Source organism: Mus musculus, chromosome 11 (genome assembly GCF_000001635.26).
Source record: "Mus musculus strain C57BL/6J chromosome 11, GRCm38.p6 C57BL/6J".
NCBI lineage: Eukaryota > Metazoa > Chordata > Mammalia > Rodentia > Muridae > Mus > Mus musculus.
In genome coordinates this window covers 75675172-75696952 of record NC_000077.6, presented here as the reverse complement: position 1 = coordinate 75696952, position 21781 = coordinate 75675172, and the positions used below count along the sequence as shown (strand labels likewise).

The 21781-nt window shown below is 44.4% G+C and overlaps 1 protein-coding gene across 5 annotated transcripts in view; it reads right to left on the bottom strand.

Moving 5' to 3' along the window:
• Crk (v-crk avian sarcoma virus CT10 oncogene homolog) overlaps positions 1-17759 on the bottom strand; it is a 29235-nt gene extending 11476 nt beyond the window's left edge. Inside the window, exons 1-2 of one of the 5 annotated variants that reach the window (XM_006532125.3) lie at positions 17289-17759; positions 4391-4756 (exon numbers count right to left, since the gene is read on the bottom strand). In XM_006532125.3, the coding sequence (XP_006532188.1) occupies positions 4391-4756; positions 17289-17529 (607 nt within the window). In that variant the 5' untranslated portion in view covers positions 17530-17759. Of the gene's footprint in view, positions 1-4220; positions 4757-17288 lie in introns of all 5 variants that reach the window. The other 4 variants (XM_006532124.3, NM_133656.5, NM_001277219.1 and 1 more) reach the window with 4 other exon arrangements.
• Between the last annotated feature and the right edge of the window lie 4022 nt (positions 17760-21781).

The following is a 21781-nucleotide window of genomic DNA, read 5'->3' as shown; positions in this document are numbered from 1 at the left end:
TTCTTGAAATTTAAAACCAGGTTGGTCTACATGGTAAGTTCTAGGCTAAGGCTATACAGTGAGACTCTGTCTCAAAAACAAACAAGTCCCCACTCCCTCAAAGAAAAGCTCAACAAATAGAATTTCCTGGGATGGGGAGTGGAAGAGAGTAGTACAATGGTAGAGCACTTAGGATCCATGAGAGGCCTAGATTTTAATCCTTAGACTACAAAAAAAATATTTTTCTAAAAATTAATATTACAAGACCTAAAGTCTTCAAAGTGTGTCAGGCATGGTACAACTCACACAGAAGTGCCAAGAAGTATTTTAAGATGCTGAGGGAAACACAGTGATACTTGATCTGTATTGAGTTAATGGCTTGAGGAAGTTCAATTTTGACATTAGGATACACTACAGATACTTGAAAGAAGTTGGGTTGTGGAAGTTTGTAATGATAAAATAAACCACTTGGGAGACGGAGGCAAAGGATCAGGATTAAGACCATCTTCACGGGGTTGGGGATTTAGCTCAGTGGTAGAGCGCTTGCCTAGCAAGCCCAAGGCCCTGGGTTCGGTCCTCAGCTTCGGAAAAAAAAAAAAAAAAAGACCATCTTCACTACACAAGGAAATGGAGAACAGAATGGGCTACAGACCCAGTCTTCAAAATACCAAGGTCTGGACAGATGGCTCTAAAGGCACTCGGTGAGTTTAGTCCCACATGGTAGAAGAGACTTGACTTCCACAAGCTGTCCTCTAGACCTCCACATAAAAAAATAAAGTTATTACATACATGTGTTCCCAAAAATAAACACAAAAACATAACCCTTTAAATATTTAACAACTAACAAAGAAAATAGAAGCAAGAGTGGACATAGGATGTGAATATGAGCACAGTACAAAAAATGTCATATAGACTTATTTGTATGATGAGTGTGTAACTCACAAATACAAATGCTAGGGAAAGATCAGAGTGCAATGTCAACATGACCCCAGGTCTGAAAACTAGAGGTTATCTAACTGATGAACGCATCTCACGAGACAAGTTCTGACAGTTATTTAATGCTGAACTAAAAATATTTTCTTTTAATTACATTTATTGTTTCTAAAAACAGCCATTAAGTTATTAGGATACAAATACTTAAGACTGAATCCAAGCATAGTGACAGAGGTTTGTGATCTCAGCATTTGAGGGCTAAGTATACACCCCTGCTTAAACCCTAATTTAACAAGAAAACAAGAAAAAAGAACTTGTAATTAAAAAACAAAACAAGAAAAACATCAAAAAAGTATTTGAAGGTTAAGGAGGAAGATAATGTTCAAGGCCAGCTGATATCCAGATCAGCCTGATTTAGCCTGCTCTTCATAATCTCAAATACCACAGGGATGAACGAGTCAAAAAGCACCATCACTCTTGTCTCTTCTCACTTTTACCCTCTTTCCCCCTCTCTCCATTCCCCTCCCCGAGTTCTATCCACATGCTCATGGCTGGCCTCTACTCTTCTTCCCCACATACACACCCTTTCTCTGATCTACTCCCTCAACTCCCTCCCCTATAAATAAACTATAGGGAAAAAAAAAAGGCACCATCAATGTGGGCCCAAATAGAGATGCAGAGTTAGGCCAATAGCCTCTCAGCAGCATACTCTTATCTGTCTCATCTGTATCCTGAAAAGCAGGTTCCCACTGAGCACGGTGCCCTAGGAGGCAATGGTAGTGAGATGATCTCTACAAGTCAAAGGCAGGCTTAGTCTACATAACAAATTACTGACCAGCCAGAGGTACACAGTGAGACCCCCCCCTTCCAAAAAGGTCTCCAAGTACGAAACTATCCAAGTCATCTCAAGCCTTATCTATCAGGCTAAATCAGAAAATGGAGACTACATGTAAAGAAAACACCACTGTTCTGGGTAGTCTACAGAAGCATAAAGTAAGCTTTGGGATCTACTCTTAGAAGTTGAGATTTATCGAACAATATGGTAACGCAGGCCTCTACTCCCAGCACTAGTGTGAGGCCAGCCTGAGCTACATACCAGGATCCTGTCTTAAAAAGGCTAGGTATGGTAGCACACACATTTAATCCCCAAATTTGGGAGGCAAGATTTGTATAGTATTTCAAAACTGAGAAAACAATTCAACCATTTTAAATCACTGATGCCTCTAATTACCAGAGACAGCCTTAAAAATCATCTCTCTTTGGGCTGGTGAGATGATGGCTCAGCAGCTGCTCTTGCAGAGGACCCAGATTCAGTTCCCAGAACCCACAACCACCCATAACTCCAGTTCTGACCTGATATATACAAACAGGCAAAACATTCATACATGTCAAATAAAAGAAATCTTTAAAAACAAAAACAAAAAACCTGGCCAAGAAGTACCAATTTAAAGTGGAACTGACACACTCTCCTCGCCGGCCAGGACTGCTGCCTCACACCCCAGTCTGTTGTCACTAAGAGCCCGTCCATAATGCACAGAGCAGTTAGATAGAGCAGCACCTCCTCACCCACATCAGCCTCACAACTTGCTTTCTTCATCTGCCAAGCAGTGTGACCCAGATAACACACAGTCCATTTCTCAAAGCCAAGACATGGTATTTTAGAATTAAGACTTAATCTCGCTGGGTAGTGGTGGCGCACGCCTTTACTCCCAGCACTCGGGAGGCAGAGGCAGGCGGATTTCTGAGGCCAGCCTGGTCTACAGAGTGAGTTCCAGGACAGCCAGGGCTACATACCTAGACCCTACCTCAAAAAATCTAAACGAACAAATAAATAATGCAGTTTTCAGTCAAACCTATGAAACTCAACTCAATTAGACTAAAAATGAAAATTTTCAGGACTGGTGAGATTGCTCAGTGGTTAGGAACACGACCTGCTCTTCCAGAGTACCAGCATTTGAGTGCCAGCACCCACAAGGCAGTCTGTAACCACAGTTGTAGGGCATCCAATGCTGCCTTCTGGTCACTGTGGACATGTGACACATAGACATGTATGCAGAAAAAACACCCATCACATAAAAATAAATTTTAAAAAATTCAAATGCATTAGCATCAGTCTGGCTCGTGTGGACTGCCACTCTCCCTCACAGGCAGTCCTACCCCTACTGCAGGAGCACAACCCACAGGGAAAAAAGAGCAAGTCCCAAGGGCACCTTCCCCTCTCTGCCACTGTGTGCACATAACTTCAGGCATGGTTCTGAGAACTGGCTACGCATCTATACTCAAGCCAGGCTGTTGGCGGGCTCTGAAATACGCAGGAGCAGGTCACCTCTGCATCAGCTTCTGTACTGAATTCCTTCCTCTTCACAACACAAAGACGAGGAAAAAAACAGGTAAGAAGAAGAGGTGGGAGTGCTGAAGAACAAAGGAGCACCTGTGATGAATGCCAGGTCCTAACAACTGGGCTTCCACAGAGGACTGAAGTAAAATATAGTCCTTGTAAAGAGCTGGCTTCTCCTTTATCAAACACACTAAGCAACAAAGACAAGTCAATCGATTTTTATAACTCATCCTCTTACTTATGGCTCAATTCACACCTGCACACTCTCTGTGTGTGTGTGTGTGTGTGTGTGTGTGTGTGTGTGTGTGTCCTCTACACCAGGAACCAAGGCCTGATGAAAGCTAGCATTCAGCTTTTCCTGATTCATGCCAAACATAATTAATAGTAAAGAATCTACTATCCACTAAAATAAAAGTTTTTGACTGAGCATGGTGGCACACACCTTTCATCCCAGCACTCAGGAAGCAGAAGCAGGCAGATCTCTGAGTCTGAGGCCAGTTTGATCTACAAAGTGAATTCCAGGACAGCCAGACATACATAGAGACACCCAGTCTCAAAACAGAAAGAAAAAATTAAAATCCCACTTAAGTTTACTGCTACATACCACTTATTACATTCTAATCTGGGTGAACCCATTTAGTTTCAGACAGTGACAAAGAGCAAGAAAGAAGTTAGGAATATAGATGAGAAAAATGACTTCAAGTTAATTCCTATTCAGGTGGTTATTAGTCAAAGGTTTAGTAGATCAATCAGAACATTCAGTTACACAGTTTTAAATTTACTCATTGTAAAATAGGTTTTCTCTAAAAAAGAGAAAACCCACATAAAATGCCAAAGTCAGTACTTAATGGTTTGACATCTACAACATCACAAAGCTGGCGCTGTATCAGCATTCCTACAAAGCCGGAAGAGGTCTGAAAGGGAGACCCTGGAGCAGATCTCGTCTTTCTACATTTTGCACATTATGTACCTCCAAAGCCAAGGCTGTCTTGTCGTAGGCATTAGGGACTCGCTTCTGGATAACCCTGGCATAAATGGGCCCATTCTGGAGGTTAGGGAGCGGAGTGTTGACGCTGGGTTGGGCATAGGGCCCAGGCTCCGGCCCACCCAGTGGCTGTGGGTGGGAACCCTCCTGGTTACCTCCAATCAGAGCCGATACTGAGGCGGAGGCAGGTCTATACTTCTCCACGTAAGGGACAGGAATCATCCCCCTCTTTCCTTCGCTGTCCTCTGCATTCCACCACTGCTCTTCAGGCTTATCCCGGATTCTCAGGATGTCTCCTTTCTTAAAGGGAAGATCTTCTTCATCATTCCCATTAAAGTCAAAGAGGGCCCGCACATACTCTGCCTCCTCCTGCCTGAGAATCACTCCACTACCCTGCCTTGATCTGGCCACTGGTTCTATCAATGTTGTAGTGTCCAAATAGTGTATTTTGTAGAATTCCAGTAAAGCAGGCAATGAATCAAATTCTTGATCTCCTATTCGGAGCCTGGAGGGACTCACTCCTAGAAAAAACAGAGCAGAGTGTCATTTGAAGATATATTATACTGAAGTTCAAAGTCTTTATGCATCTCTCATACATATTTAGTCATTATCTGACCACAAAAAAAGTATACCGAACAGCACTTGTGAGGCAGAGGCAGGTGGATTTCTGAGGCTAGCCTGGTCTATAGAGTGAGTTCCAGGACAGCCAGGGTTACACAGAGAAATCCTGCCTCGAAAAAACAAACAAACAAACAAACAAAAAACCAAAACTTTCTTCACAGTCCAAATGGGTATCATCCTTTAAAATTGAGCATTCTCTTGCAGAGGACCTAGGTTTGATTCTTAGCACTGTAACTCCAGTCCAAGGGATCCGATGCCCATTCCTCACTTTCTTTTTTTTTTTTTTTTTTTTTTAAAGATTTATTTATTATTTAGTATATGTAAGTACACTGTAGCTGTCTTCAGACACTCCAGAAGAGGTAGTCAGATCTCGTTACGGATGGTTGTGAGCCACCATGTGGTTGCTGGGATTTGAACTCCGGACCTTCGGAAGAGCAGTCGGGTGCTCTTAACTGCTGAGCCATCTCACCAGCCCCATTCCTCACTTTCTTTGACCTACATGATGCACAGGCATGATGCAGACAAAACACCCATACACATAAAATAAAATGAGCATCCTCTGGAGAGCAAGGTGTCCATCACCATGGGGAGGAGATATGAAAAGGCCGTGACAGACCAGGCCACTTGGCTTGCAGAGCGCAACAGTCACTTCTTGCCTCTCCCAAGCTGTGCTCTGCTGCTACCCCAGACATAAATAAAGTAACCAAACACAACCCTGCAGCCTCAGGAAACACAGCAAGCTCCCCACTCCCACCCCTTGATTATTTTGAAACAGGGTCTGTGTAGCCTTGGCTGGCTTGGAACTCACTTTGTAGACCAGGCTCACACAGATCAGAGATTCACCTGTTACTGCCTCTCAAGTACTGGGATTAAAGGCATGTGGGCCTGGCCTCAAGCTCTCCTTCTTACTAGGTCCCTCAAAATGCTGCTGCAAGAGATAAGAAAAGTTTGAGAGATACTCTAAGCACAAAGATTATCATCACTAAAAGGTACAACTTGGAAGATGGCATCAGATCACAAACCCAGTCACCACTGCTGGCTAGATTTTTTTAAAAACTGTGTGTGTGTGTATGATGTATGCATGTAATCTGGGGACAACTTGGCAGTTAGTTGTCTTCCAGTTTTATGTGAGCACCAGAGGTCAAATTCAAGTTGCCAGGCTTGTGGGGCAAGCACTTTGCCCACTGAACAAATCTACCAGCCCAATGGCTGTTTTGTTTTCATTTTTTAAAAACCTGATTTACATTGCTGGTATGTCTCTGTGTGAGGGTATTGTATTCCCTAAAACTGAATTACAGTTGTGAACTGCCATGTGAGTACTGGAACTTGAACCTGGGTCCTTTGGAAGGACACTCAGAGCTCTTAACCATAGAGCCATCTTTCCAGCCCTGCAATGGCTGTTTTTTGAAAAGTGATTTGTAGCCGGGCGTGGTGGTGCACACCTTTAATCCCAGCATTTAGGAGGCAGAGGCAGGCGGATTTCTGAGTCCAAGGCCAGCCTGGTCTACTACAGCCAGGGCTACACAGAGAAACCCTGTCTCGAAAAAACAAACAAACAAAAAAAAAATAGAAAGAAAGAAAGAAAGAAAGAAAGAAAGAAAGAAAGAAAGAAAGAAAGAAAAAAGAGGAAAAGTGGTTTGTGATGTAGCCAGAGTAAGCTACAGTCTATGATACTCCTGCCTTGGTCTCCCACTGCTGCGATTTTAAGTGGGCATCAAAGTATTTGGGATGAGGCTTCTGATGAACATCAATGCCACCTAATACAGCTTTTCACAAAGAACTGCTCCTATTCCAGTCTGTCACCACTAATCTAATTCATGATGTCCCAGATGAAGCCAGCAACTGTGAAAGTCAGTGTGAGCTAAGTAATCTGCTCAGCACTGCCTGCTCCAGAAAGCTCCAAGCACAGCACAGAGGAGCTAACATGGCCAGGCTGCTAAGAAAATGACCCTACATCATCCACATCGTGGAGGGCCTTGCTAATGTCTTCTCATCCACACACCAAAGTGCACCTGCCAAAAATGGCTACCTGCTGCCCTGCTGAAACTGTGGCTGACAAAAAGATATGTTCATAAAGTATCACTCTTTTTGTTGGGGAGCATACATTCCTGTTTTGTTCTGTTCAGACAGTCTTACTATGTAGTTCAAGCTGGCCTTAAATTCACATGGAATCTTCTGCCTGTTTCCTGAGTACTGGATTAGAAACATGAGCTGTCTTTAGATTTACTTTTAAAATATTGTTTTGAGACAGGGTCTATGTAGCCCTGGCTGGCCTGAAACTTACTGTGTGACTAGGCTAACTTCAATGTCACAGAGATCCAATTGTTTCTGCCACCCAGGTACTGGGACTGAAGGCATGTGCAAAGCCTAGCCTATTATATTTATTATTATTATTTACATCTGTGGAGATCAGAAGTTTAAAGTCTCTATTTATTGTGCTGTGCCCGGTGCCCCAGGCTATCTGGCTCCTGAACTCCCAGGAGCTCCTCCTATCCCTACCTCCAGGTCACTTAGGAGCACTAGGATGACAGGCGTGAGTTGTCACATCTGGCTTTGTTACATGGGTTTCAGCTATCTAACTCAGGTCGCCAGGTTTGCCTGGCAAGCACCTTTACCCACTGAGCCATCTCACGGGCCTTACATGTTATTCTTAAATGTTTTCTGAAATTAAATGTGTGTGGGTCAGTGTTTTGTGTTAGTGGATTCTCTTCTTCCACCATGTAGGTCCCAGGGATTGAACTCAGGCCATCAGGCTTGCTGAAAAAGCTTTTATTTACCTGCTGAATTATCTCATCAGCCCCATATATTACTTCTTTTTAAGAATATTTATTTACTTATTTCCCCTACATTGATTATTGTTAATCAACATAAATGTTCAACTTTAAAATTAGAGAAGTGGTAAAATGAATTCTACACTCAGGTTTTAGCAACTCACAAAGAAGGTGTGAACACTGTGGTGCGCAAGAAACAAAGCAGCGTGTCTTAGGCATCTTTCCACATGGATTTTATTGCAATGGGAGACGTGTTCCTATAAAAAGCAGCAGCAGCAACAAAACAAAACCAGGTACAGCAAACTGCTGAGTTATAGCAAATCATAAGGACAGTTCTGATGAGACGCTAGCATTTCCAAAAGCACCTGTGTTCTAAGAAGGAAGGCAACCTCACACACACACACACATACACACACACACACACACACACACACACTCTTCCCCCCACGCCCCTTCACCCGCTGCTGTGCTTACATGAGGCTGGGAGGAGGGCAGGGCCTAGAAGACCCAAACATACCACTATGGGAAACACCTCTGAAAGGTGAGTGCAACAAAAAATTTTATTTTTTATTTTTATTTTATTTATTTATTTATTGTTATTTTGAGACCAGGTTTCTCTGTGTAGCCCTGGCTGTCCTGGAACTCACTCTGTAGACCAGGCTGGCCTTGAACTCAGAAATCCACCTGCTTCCCTAGTGCTGGGATCAAAGGTGTGTGCCACCATCGCCCATCATTAACAAAAATTTTAAGACAGTTTCAGAAGCTCCTCTATTGCCAGGCGGTGGTGACGCACGCCTTTGATCCCAGCACTTGGGAGGCAGAAGCTGGCAGATTCGAGGCCAGCCTGGTCTACAGAGTGAGTTCCAGGACAGCCAGGGCTACACAGAGAAACCCTGTCTCAAAAAAAAAAAAAAAAAAAAAAAAAAAACCAAAAAATAAAAAAACCTCCTCTAGCACACAAGGAAGACATGGGCTGGAGAGATGCCTCAGCTGTTAGGCATGCGTGCTGCTCTTGCAGGACTGGGTTCCCAGCAACTCTAACTCTAACTTCAGAAGACCCAGCACCCTCCTCTGGCCTTCAAGAGTACCAGGTACAAAAGTAGTGCATATACATACATAGATGCAAAGCACATAAATCTTTTTGTTTGTTTTGGGTTTTTCAAGACAGGGTTTTTCTCTGTGTAGCTCTGGCAGTCCTGGACTCTCACAGAGATTTCCCCCTGCCTCTGTCTCCCTAATGCTGGGAACTAAAGGTATGGGTTACCTTGCCTGGCACAAAGCATTAAAAAAAAAAAAGCCAAAGATAAGTTGTTTCTTGTTCCAGTGCTGCTAATGCTGCATGGTATAAGCCAGGCTTCCTAGCCTTTTCTTTTTCCTTGGCAATTCCAACTAGCAAAACACAAGCAAAGCAGCAAACAAAACCTTTGACACACTTTCCCTGTAAATCATTCTTAGTTGGTGCTAACATTACAATAAAGGAGGGATTCCTGGCTTGATGACTGTGGGCAGTCAGATATATGGGGCAGGAAAACCTCACTGATTCAAACTCCAGAAGGGAAGAAAAGGGAAAAGAATGCACATAAGTCACAGATAAGCCCGGACCTCACCACAGCTATGCATTTGGATTCCTTCCCCCTCCCCCAACCACAAATAGCCAAAGGCAGGAAGCAGAAGGAAGAGAAAGGAAGGAGATACTTGGTCAGTTTAGAGGACAGAACTACAGAATTCACAGCTGTCTGGGATTGGTTATTTCCTCTACATCAAACCTGAGTAAGAGTCTGAACCTAGGTCCTCACACATGCCAGGCAAGTTTCATTTTGAGACAGGTTCTTTTTTTTTTTTTTTTTTTTTTTTTTTTTTTTTTGGTTTTTTCAAGACAGGGTTTCTCTGTGTAGCCCTGGCTATCCTGGAACTCACTCTGTAGACCAGGCTGGCCTTGAACTCAGAAATCCGCCTGCCTCTGCCTCCCAAGTGCTGGGATTAAAGGCGTGCGCCACCACGCCCGGCTGAGACAGGTTCTTATTAAAATTGCCCAGACCAGCCTTGAGCTTATTCTGTAACCTAGACAAGTGAGTCTCAACAGGTGATCCTCCTGCCTCAGCCTACCAAGGAGCTTGAATTATATATAGGTTTACATTACAGCTTGAGTGTACAGTTATGAATTAACCTATCAAAAAAAAATTAGGGGGCTGGTGAGATGGCTCAGTGGGTAAGAGCACCCGACTGCTCTTCCAAAGGTCCAGAGTTCAAATCCCAGCAACCACATGGTGGCTCACAACCATCCGTAATGAGATCTGACTCCCTCTTCTGGAGTGTCTGAAGACAGCTACAGTGTACTTACATATAATAAATAAATAAATCTAAAAAAAAAAAAAAAAGAAAGAAAGAAAGAAAGAAAAAAGAAACCAGCACATGAAAACTTAAAAAAAAAAAAAATTAGGGGCTGTAGAGATGGCTCAGTGGTTAAGAGCATTGACTGCTCTTCCAGAGGTCCTGAGTTCAAATCCCAGAAACCACATGGTGGCTCACAACCATCTGCAAAGGGACCTGATGCCTCTTCTGATGTGTTTGAAGACATCGACAGAGTAATCACATAAATAAATCTTTTTAAATAAATAAATAAATAGCCAGGTATGGTGGTAAATGCCTATAATAACAGAACTTAGGAGGCAGAAAACAGAAGGAATGTCCTTATTTCCTGGCTACCCTGGTCTACAAATTGAGTTTCAGGCCAGCCAAAGCTATATAGTATAATAAGAAACTAAATAATTAAGTAAAAACATAAATATGCAGATAACTGGGATTATTTTAAGTAGGCACCTCACTACTATTTGCAAAGCCAATTACTTTTAAGCTGTTCAGGCCTCAGGCAACATCAGTTTTCACAGTATCATTCCCCAAAGAATTCAGAACACCTGAGGGCTCTGTGCTAAAATAGGCCTGGTTACTTCTGGCAAGATTAACAACAGCTGCTACACTACCAACCTTTCCAACTCTACAGCACTTCTCTGCCCCTCTTTACCAACCCTTTCTTCCTCCTCCATTACCTATGGCATTTACACAAGCTGTAGAAATAGATAAATACCCACTACTTGTCCAATACAATGGAGTAAAGGCTGCTGCCCTTGCATCCAAGAGGGATTCTGCAGACTAAGGAAGCCTGGCTGGTAATGTATGCCTATAAACTCCAGTATCTGGGAGGCAGAAGCAGAAATATCAGGAGTTCAAGATCATCCTTGGCTACACAGGGGAGCTCCAGGGCAGCCTGGACTACATGAGACCATTTCAAAAAAAAAAAAAGTAACAAATGAATAAAGACTATGCAAACAAAAGAAAATCTTTTTTAAAGAAAGGGGATATTGGCAAGGTACTTTGTAGACCAAAGTTTGACAGAATCAGATTCTCATTTACTGGCTGTATAAGCTGGTATCTAATTTCTCTGTGCCTCAGTTTCTCTGTAAAACAGGTCATTCACCCATCTAACAGTTTCTGAAGTGGCTGATGAAGAGAACTGTCTAATCTAAAAAGAACAGCCTAGTCTAAAGTGCTGCCCATCTCCAAAAACCCAAAACAACAAAATCCCTGCAAAAAAACAAATCAACAACAACAAAAAAATGTGGCAAGGTCAGTGAGCTGGTTCAGGTCTAGGGGCTTGCCGTCCAAGCCTGGTGACCTAAACCTACATGATTATGACTATGGAAGGACAGAAGCCAGCTCCCACTAATCTCCACACCTCAGCACATGTACCCCCCAGAATAACAGTAAAACATTACAGTAATTATATTAAGAGGTACTGGCAGTTAAGATCAAAGGCAGACAGCCTCGGTTTGATCCCCAGAACTCACTTGGAAGAACAGACTCCCACAAATTTTTCTCTCATCCCCATATGTGTCCTAAAGCACTTAATGCATCACACACACACACACACACACAAAATAAACATACAAAAAGTGGCTGGTATATCATAGATACTCAGCAAGTCTAAAATTTTGCTGCATCCTTCCCTGAAACCCTCTCAATTCCTTAAGAAATGTGCAATTTCAGGCTGGGTGATGGCTCAGTGTACGGAGCTTGCAGCACAGGCACAAGGATCTGAGTTTAGATTTCTGGCACTCACAAGGAAAAGCCACGTCTGGTGACATGCTCCTGTAAACTCAACCCTGGGAGGCTGGCACTGAAGGATCCCAGGGGACTAATGGCCAGCCAGTCCAGTCATCTGAGAAGATCCAGGTATAGTAACACATCACTTCTCAGAAAAATAAATGGCAAGCAATAGAGGAAGATGCCCAACACCCACCTCTAGCCTTCATTCCCAGGGGCACACAAACACATGCATGTTACAAACCTAACTCCAAGAAAATTTCAATTCACCCAAAAATCTTTGAACTACACATATCTGCCAAAGAAGAAGGTACCACAGTATCTCGGCAATCCTAGAAAGCCGTAGTCTGACAAACTCAGAACTCTCTCCAGGAAATTTGCAATTCACAGAAGTTGAGTAAAGCTGTGGCAAGTCCTACAGTTAATAAACCTATTGTACCTTCCCATGGGACTTTTGTCAGTAACTACTAAAGCCGTCTCTGTCTCTGCAGAGCAGCCGAGAGCTGGCTCAGCAGTTAGGAGCACGTGCTGCTTTTGCAGAAGACCTGGGTTCAGTTCTCAGCACCCACAAATAGTAGTACACAACCAATTCAATTCCAGAGAGTCTAATGCCCTCTTCTGGTCTCAGCAGGCACTACACATCCATTATATATGTATACACTTGTAGGCACAATAACCATATACGTAAAATTAAAGAATAGTTTTTTAAAAAGAAAATCAAGAAAGAACTTCTCTGGAACCATTACATTCGAGGGATACCTTGACCATCTCCAAAATGAGGTAAGATGATCATAGCCAGGACCTTGTGCATGTTAAGCAAACACTGTAAGTTACATCCTCAGCCCAAGGCAAAGTCTGAGGCTCCCTCACCCACCTACTAGGCAACAGGTGGAAAACTTCCGTTGCCCAGTCACAGTAATCAAAACTGCTGCAGATCCAAGGATCTCAACCTCAAGCCCTTCCCTCCTCCCTTTCTACCCAGCATTACTCCCTAAGGGGTCGCATGCTCACCAACCGCACTGTGCACAACAGAGAACCTAGCACAGCTGAGGTGTTTTCATTTGAAATTTCTTTTAACATCATTTTCCTTTTTTTTTTTGGTTCTCGAGACAGTGTTTCTCTGTGTAGCTCTGGCTGTCCTGGAACTCACTCTGTAGACCAGGCTGGCCTCGAACTCAGAAATCCACCTGCCTCTGCCTCCCGAGTGTTGGGATTAAAGGCACAGGCCACCACACCCGGCATTTTCTGACTTTCACATGAAGAAATTGTAGCAAAGAGACATTTAAAAAACAAAAATTGCCCAAAGTTCTACAAGTAAGTAGTAGTAGCTGGAGCTGTAGAAATGGTTCAGCAGTCAGGAGCAATGGCTGTAACACCATTACCAAGGATCCAAAACACCAACGCACACAAAACAAAAATAATTCCCCACACCTTTAATCCTAGCACTCTGGAGGCAGAGACATTTGAGATCAGCCTGAGCTACATGAGTTCTAGGCCAGCCAGAACTATAGTGAGACCCTGTCATTAAATTATATATATGTATTCACATTCTCTCTCTCCCTCTCTCTCCATTCAAGTTTGGGTTTTGGCCTCCAATTCACTGCCCAGCCAGGGATGATCTTGATGTGTCTCTACCTCCTAAGTGGTGATATGAAAGGCCCGTGTCCCTAAAACTGATCTGTGTGATGCTGGGGATTGAGACCAGGGCCCTCATTCTTGCTAGAATGAAAATTCTATCAATTGATAGAAGCTGGGCACACCCCCACCTTAGAGGACTCTATCAGTCAAAGTCTAGTCCTCTATTATTTCAAGTGGAAGAAACTGGTAGATCAATTGTTCCAAGTCTTCCCAAGAGGCTCACTTTGAAGCCCAAACTTACAGAGCATGACCAGTAAACTCTAACAAACTTCACCATATAACAAACTTCTGGGGCAGCATAAAGATGCTCCCAGGCTATAGCAGCATAGGAGATCATCTGTGGGAGCAAAACATCTATGGTTAAGTTCAAATAGGGTTTGAGCTGGGCCTAACCACTCAGGCCTGTAATATCAACAGTGAGGCAAAGACAGGAGGATCTTCACAAGTTAGAAATTAGTCTGGGAGTTGGAGAGAAGGTCCTGAGTTCAAATCCCAGCAATCACATGGTGGCTCACAACCATCCGTAACAAATCTGACTCCCTCTTCTGAGTGTCTGAAGACAGCTACAGTGTACTTACATACAATAATAAATAAATCTTTTTTAAAAAGAAAAGAAAGTCCCAGCACTCGGGAGGCAGAGGCAGGTGGATTTCTGAGTTCGAGGCCAGCCTAGTCTACAGAGTGAGTTCCAGGACAGCCAGGGCTATACAGAGAAACCCTGGGGGGGGGGGGGGGGGTAGAAAAAAGAAAAGAAAGAAAGAAATTAGCCTGGTCTACATAGTTAGTCCCATGTCAGGGCTACGAAAAGATCCTATCTCAAATTTAAAAAGGTTACTGGGATAAAGTGACAATCCATGGCCTATCTTACCCACATGTCTCTTACAGTGTGTGCACACAGTATAATGAGTTCTAGGCCAGCCAGAACTATAGATGTGCAGGAATGATGTGGGCATGCAGAGGTCAGAACAACCTTCAGGGTTCCCTCTCTTAACTCCAAGTTTACAAGGCGTGTGCTTTTACCTACTGAGCCATGCTGCTGGCTCCTATAGTACTCAGGAGGCAGAAGCAAAAGAATTTTTCTGAGTTCAAAGCCAGACTGGTCTATGTAGAGAATTGCAGGCCAGCTCGGACTGCAGAATGAGACCCTGTCTCAAAACAAAAGAATGGGGTTTCCTATGTGCACTGCATCGATCCCAAAGCAAATAAACAAAGACTATCAAAACTATACAACACATGGTCAGTTCTCAGGTCACCCTGTCTAGTTCAAATTCTGGCTTATACTGAATGTTACAAGTTACTAGATTTCTAGTTCCTCTCCCCCTGCACCAAGAAAATACTTTAATAAATGGAGATTGTAATATTTCACTCATTGGATTGTTTCACTGACAGTGAATTATATAAGGCATACACCACATTTAGCAAAGCATCTAGCATACAATAATCAACCAATAAGTGTTAACTATTAAAATTATACACTATACACGCCTCTCTAAAACTCAAGTAATTCCTGTGTGGCTTCAAAAGAAAACCAGCTTAATGGGGAGAAGGACAGCGATTAAGTAACCATCATAAAGACAGCAAGCAGCTGGGCAGTGGTGGCGCATGCCTTTAATTCCAGCACTTGGGAGGCAGAGGCAGATGGATTTCTGAGTTCGAGGCCAGCCTGGTCTACAAAGTGAGTTCCAGGACAGCCAGAGCTACACAGAGAAACCCTGTCTCGAACAAACAAAAAACAAACAAACAAACAACAACAACAAAAACTAGCAAGTGAACTGACTGACCTATAGAGAAATTGGGGAACGTGACAGAACAAATTGCCACAAAGCCAATGAACTTTCCACACCTAACCCACAAACTGGCAATCTTCTCCTCTTTGAGGCCAACCACCTATTTTGAAAAGGTGGAGCTACTGAGATATAAAACCACAATGCCCAGGTATAGAGAACTATTAAACTAATAAGCCTGCCTAATGCTTTTCCCACATTTTCTAATAAAATACAGAGAAAGCAGAGGACTGAATCCCTCACCCCCAACTATTGGGAATAAAACCTAGCCTGCCCAAATGCCAGGCAAATAAACTACCACTCAACTAGATCCCCAGTCACAACCCTTCACATAACTTTTACTTTGAGGCAGTCTTTCTAAGTTTCCCAGGATGGCCTGGAACTTTTAAAAATCTTCTTGCACCAGCCTCCTAGGTGCCAAGATTAGAAGCATGAACTATGAAATCTGGATGAGAATTGAATTTCATCTTACTATTTCATCTTACTATTGCACTTAGCACAAAACAATAGATTATTTTACAGATAGCACAAATATAGAATTTACTTTGTTTAGGGCAATTGTGTTGCATTAATATTCCTATCTGATTTTATATTATCAAACCAACAAGGGGCTGGAGATGGTTAAGAGCACTGACTGCTCTTCCAGAGGTCCTGAGTTCAAATCCCAGCAACCACATGGTGGCTTCCAACCATCTGTAATGAGATCTGATACCCTCTTCTGGTGTGTCTGAAGACAGCTACAGTGTACTTACATATAATAAATAAATCTTAAAAAAAAAAAAAACAACAAGACGTAGAAAGGTCTATATCTGTTAACTAAAAAGACTTCAATACTCAAATTTTCCCCTTAACTTGTGTGCTAACACAAAGAACCGTCGAATCCCACTTTGTGGCCAAAGGGAGTAAATCTAAATTAGAGCTATCCCAAAAATGCAAGTCTGCTACAAGGCTAACCAGTGAGTCTCCATTCATGAGACTAGCTCAGCTCTAGAAGGAAAAAGCTTACACTTCAAACATCCAGAAAGCAAGAAGCTTGGTGCTGTTATACACAGAGACAACAGAAATCTCAGAATCACTGTTCATCTCATAAACGTCAAGGGCTAAGTGCATGAATTCCCTTAACATTGCCAAGACAACTGCAATAAGACAGCTAAGACAGTTAAAACTCAATGGTCCTTGACGAGGAAACAGTGGGATAATTATTCTTGGTGTTTATCTGCTAGCCAGGTCTGTTCTCATATCCTGGAAGATTTTGACCACAACACCAACTTAGAGAGCAAGAAAAGACCCAGAAGTACGTGTCTGACACTTTTTAAGTAAATCCAGGGAGAATGAAGTGCCATTCACTTCCAAGGTTGTTCTCACTGGCTTATGCCTGTTTGTTTGTTTGTTTGTTTGTTTTCTAAAGGAAAAAAATCTTCCTCCACTAATCACTTTGAAACTAGAAACTCTAGTTGCAGCGGGCAGTTTTTTTGGACACTTAAAACCTCTTGGACACAATTTGCCTGCTAGGCTTCAATTACGCGGGGCTGGTCACAGAAGGATTTTTTTTCTATCACCAAGTCACTTAGTTCACCACCTTCCACAAGGGAAGAGCACGGTAAAGATATTTTGGAAAAATGCCCAAGAAAGGAAAAAGCTGACCGGCTTCCTGAGGGTGTCTCCATCCCTCCCAGCCAGCCAGTCAGTACGTGGTGACTTCCTACCGAAGGCCACCAGGGGAGTATGGCCAAACCCGGCTCTAACACTGCAGGAAACGTTTCAAGCCTAAAAGCCACTTGTAGGATTAGCAGAGCCATTCTGAGTACCACTGCCAAATGATGTCCCCGTAACATCCCCATTAACTCATTGTCCCCAAGTTGCCTAGCCCTGCCCTGCCCTTGGGCCTGACCCTGGCGCCCAGCCCCACCCCGGGGCCGCAGCAGTTCCCCTTCCCCGGCTCCCAAGGCACACCCAGAGGCCTCGGTGAGCAGCTCCTCCTCCCCCACAATCCCGCTCATCGGTGGGAACCAGCTTGCTCAGAAGACAGCTCCCCCGCCAGGTTCACTCTAGCCCTCTCTGCCCACGTCCCTCCTGCAGCAGACCAGGGTTCTACGGCCCTCACCCCCGCCCGGGCCTCCCACCCGCCTGTCCCTCACCCGGCGGAGGCTGAGCGGGCGACGGAGGCACTGGAGGGCGCGGGCCGCTGCTGTTGATGATGTAGTGGGAGACGCGCGAGTTTTCGGAGACGCTAAGCACATAGTCCCCGGGGCTGGTGCTCGAGTCCCGCACCAGGAACACCCCGTGCCGCTGGCCCTGCAATAGCGCCACCGCCTCCTGCCGGCTCAGGCGGCCCCAGTACCAGCTACTCCGCTCCTCCGAGTCGAAGTTGCCCGCCATGGCCGCCTCCGCGCTTTCACGCTGGGCCGCCGCCGGCACGCGCGCCCCTCCAGCCCTGGCGCCCGCCGCCCAGCGGACCGGCTCCGGTGTCAGCCTCCCAGCAGCGCCCGAAATGGCGGCGGCGGCCGCGGGCCTTCCCCACCGGAAATGACGCGCCCTCTACCCGAGGGAGGCTGCCGGGAAGGGGACCGACGCCCGCCATTGGGAGAAGGGAAACGGAGTCCTTGGGGCCCTCAGTGCGCATGCGGCGTCCTGGGCGTCGCCGCCAGGCCCAGACCCCAACCGCGGAGGATGGGGAGGCGGAGTCTAGGTCTAAGGGGCGGAGCCTCAACCTACAAATTGACTGATCCGTGTTTGACAGATTGGTAGCGGCCGGTCTTTTCTCCCAGAACCTACAAGTAGCAACACCAAGAAAAGGACTGAAGTTAAAAAAGATGATGTGGTCCGAGGATGATAGTCGCCCTCAAAGCTCCCTGACTTGCTGGTCTTTTCCCCGTGTTTCCTTCGGTTTCCCCCGAGGTCAGCTGAAGTTCTTGTTATCTATGAGCAGCCACAGATACCGCATTTGCCGCGCAGGTGCAGTGCTGACCCAGACTGGCTTTAAGTCACTGAATTCACACACCTATGGGAGGGACCAGGAAACAACATCTGCTATGGGGGCGGGGGGGGGGCAGAAACACAAGGAAATCAACTAAGTAGTCCTGGAGAGACCCAAGGGCTGGGTAAAGTGACTCATGACAGTTATCCCAACCTCTCAGGAGTTGAGACAGGAGGATCCCTGTGAGTCTGAGGCCCTGTATTATAAAACCAAAACAAATAAGAGGAAGGGGTCCACAGATAAGATGACCTAGGGTGAATGGTAGGATGTTAAATGAAGTGGGGAAGGGTACTCAAGGCAAAGAAAACAAAATGCCCAGCCAGGCCAAAAAAAAAAAAAAAAAAAAATGGAGTTCTCTCTATTGGGGCTCCCATATCCACCAGCCAGATTTTTTTTTAAACTCTCAGTTGTAGCCAGGTGTATCTCCTACTTTTACTTCCTTCATGATCATCTTCATCTATCTCAAAAAATTAATAAAAAAATGGGGGAGGGAAGGGTTTCTCTGTATAGCTCTTGCTATCCTGGAATTCACTTTATAGACCAGGCTGACCTCGAACCCAAAGATCCACCTGCCTCTGCCTCCCAGTGCTGGGATTAAAGGTGTGTGCCACCATTGCATAGCTGTTACTACTGTGTTTTGTATATAGTGAGACCCGGTCTCACTACAAAACCAAAGTTATCCTTAGCCTAGTCAATAGCTCCGGCCTTCCAGAGCTCCCACCCATAGTCTGGGCCAGCCCTGGGAGAGACAGCAGGGAAAAGGGCCCCTTCCTTGTTACCAGTGACTCATCTTGATCTAGCTTAGTCACCAGGAACTAGCAGCAGAAGCCATCCAGTGTAAATTCTGGCCCTTTGGGGCAAATGACTATCCTCTCTCCCTTTTCAGGACAGCTGAGCTTCAAGGCAAGACCTTACAAGAGACTCTGGGAAACAACAAATCCAATTCCCAGGATAAGTGAAAAGGAAAGAGAGATTTGGTTTGTTTGTTTGTTTGTTTGTTTGTTTAGACAAGGTCCCACTATGCAGTTCTGGGTGGCCTAGAACTTGCTGTGTACATTAGCCTGGCCTCAAACTGTCAGACACCAGTCTGCCTTTGCCCCCCCCCCCCAGGAAGGCATATTCATTCATTTACTATTGCATACTCTTATATGCTGGCCTCCAATTCACTACAGAGCTGTGGATGACCTTCAACTTCTGATCCTCCTACTTTCACTTCCAGAGTGCTGGGGTTGCAGGTGTGCACCCCTATGCAAGGATCTTTTTGTTTTCCATATTCTGTTATTTTTTATGTTTATTTACTTATGTATTTACTTATTTATGTGTGGCCTGGGTGTGAAGGTCAGAGGACAGTGTGGGGGAGTTGGTTCTTTTCTTCTGCCATGTAGGCACTAGGGTTCAAAACTCTGGACCTGAGACTTGGCAGCAAAACCTCTTTACTCCCTGAGCCATCTCACCAGCCCTCCCCTTCCTCATTTATTTTTTATTTTTTAATTTTTAGATGGAGGCTCACCTGTTTGGGCCTGAAATTCACTATGTAGATCACACTGGCTAGCCTCAAAGTCATGGAGATCTACCCACTTCTGCCTCTCAAGTAGAATTAAGGGTCTTGAAGGTGTGTACCACCACACCTGGCCTTCATGCTTCTTTTGAAAGACCCTTTTCAGAGGGATGGAGAGATAGTTCAGCAGTTAAGAACATTTGCTGTTCTTAGAGAGGAACCAGATTTGAATCCAAGCACTCACATGACAGCTCATACCCATCTGTAACTCCATCTCCAGGTGTTCAGCACCCTCTCCTAAGACTCCCACAGGTACAAAGACGTTCATGCAGGCAAAACACTAACATATATATTTCATAAAATTAAAAAAAAGAAATTTCGGCCGGCTGGTGGTGGAGCATGCCTTTAATCCTAGCACTCGGGAGGCAGAGGCAGGCAGATTTCTGAGTTTGAGGCCAGCCTGGTCTACAGAGTGAGTTCCAGGACAGCCAGGGCTACACAGAGAAACCCTGTCTCAAAAAAACCAAAAAAAGCCGGGTGTGGTGGCGCACGCCTTTGATCCCAGCACTCGGGAGGCAGAGGCAAGCGGATTTCTGAGTTCGAGGCCAGCCTGGTCTACAAAGTGAGTTCCAGGACAGCCAGGGCTATACAGAGAAACCCTGTCTCGAAAAACCAAAAAAAAAAAAAAAAAAAAAAAAAAGCAGGGAGGAGACCTGGCTGTTCACAAGGGACCTTCCTTGTCACAAAAAAAAAAAAAAAAAAAAAAAAAAAAACAAAAAACCTGCAATTCCAAAGCCCCAGGAGTTGTCCAACAAGGAAAATTTAGTCTTTTTCTCCTCTTCTTTTGTACCTAAGGAGCCAATAGATTGCAATCACAATGGTAGGTTTTGCTTTTTGATAAGCCTGAGACTTCCTCACAAAGGAAAAGGCCTCCTTAGGAAGGACTCCTGGCCGGGCATGGTGGTGCACGCCTTTAATCCCAGCACTTGGGAGGCAGAGGAAGGCGGATTTCTGAGTTCGAGGCCAGCCTAGTCTACAGAGTGAGTTCCAGGACAGCCAGGGCTATACAGAGAAACCCTGTCTTGAAGTTAAAAAAAAAAAAAAAAAAAAGTAAGGACTCCTGGTGTGAGTTGGGGCTGGGAAGGAAGAGAGGACACAAGCTCACTGAGAGGCACAGGTGCAAGGAGGAGAGAAATGGAATCCAAGAGCAAAGTGCACCAAAGCCTTGGAGTCTCTGCTAAAAGAAAGCCAGCCCTTACTCTAGTGCCAGAGAGGCAGGAGGCAGACAGGACAGTCTGCTTACTTGTGTGTTCTGTGTCTCCTAAAGTCACCAGGGCTGCATCATAAGTTATGCAATGCACAACTTGGGATGCTCTGCTAGTTGTAGTGCTAATTAAAGTGGTTTTGGTCATAGATAACAAGTGGAACAAAGTTAGGACAACAGATAGTTAAGGCTAAGTATTAACTTTCAAGGTCAGGAAAAAAAAATCTTTGAATTCAAATTAAAGTTCTTACTGGGTATGGTGGCACTCAACTTCCGGGAAGCAGAGCTAGGTGAATCGCTAGGTGAATCTCTGAGTTCAAGGCCAGCCTGGTCCACAGGGTGAGTTCCAGGACAGCCAGGGCTACGCAGAGAAACCCTGCTTCAAAAAAACAAAACAAAACAAAACAAAAAAATAAAAAATAAAGTTCTTGGGCCGGAGAGGTGGCTCAGTGGTTAAGAGCACTGGCTGTTCTTCCTGAGTTCAAATCCTAGCAACCCATGGTGGCTCACAACTGTCTATGAGATCTAATGTCCTCTTCTAGTGTATCAGCAATAGCATACTCATATACAAAAAATAAATGAATACATCTTTAAAAAAAAAGAATAAAGCACTCTAAAGTAAGCTGTGCGTAGTGGTTTTACTGATTTACTACAAATATAATTATCAGCCTCTGGGAGCCATGGTTTCTATTGATAGAACTGATAGGTTATTTTGGTTTCTTCATTAGACTGGGCAGCAAATACTCTGACTGCTGAACCATCTCAATGGCCACCACTATGGTCTTTTTTTTTTTTTTTTTTCTGAAGAAAAAGTGTTGGGGAAGGTATTAAATGTAGATCTACTCCATCCACAAGATGACATCAAGGCCCAACAGTCAGTCGTATACTGGGT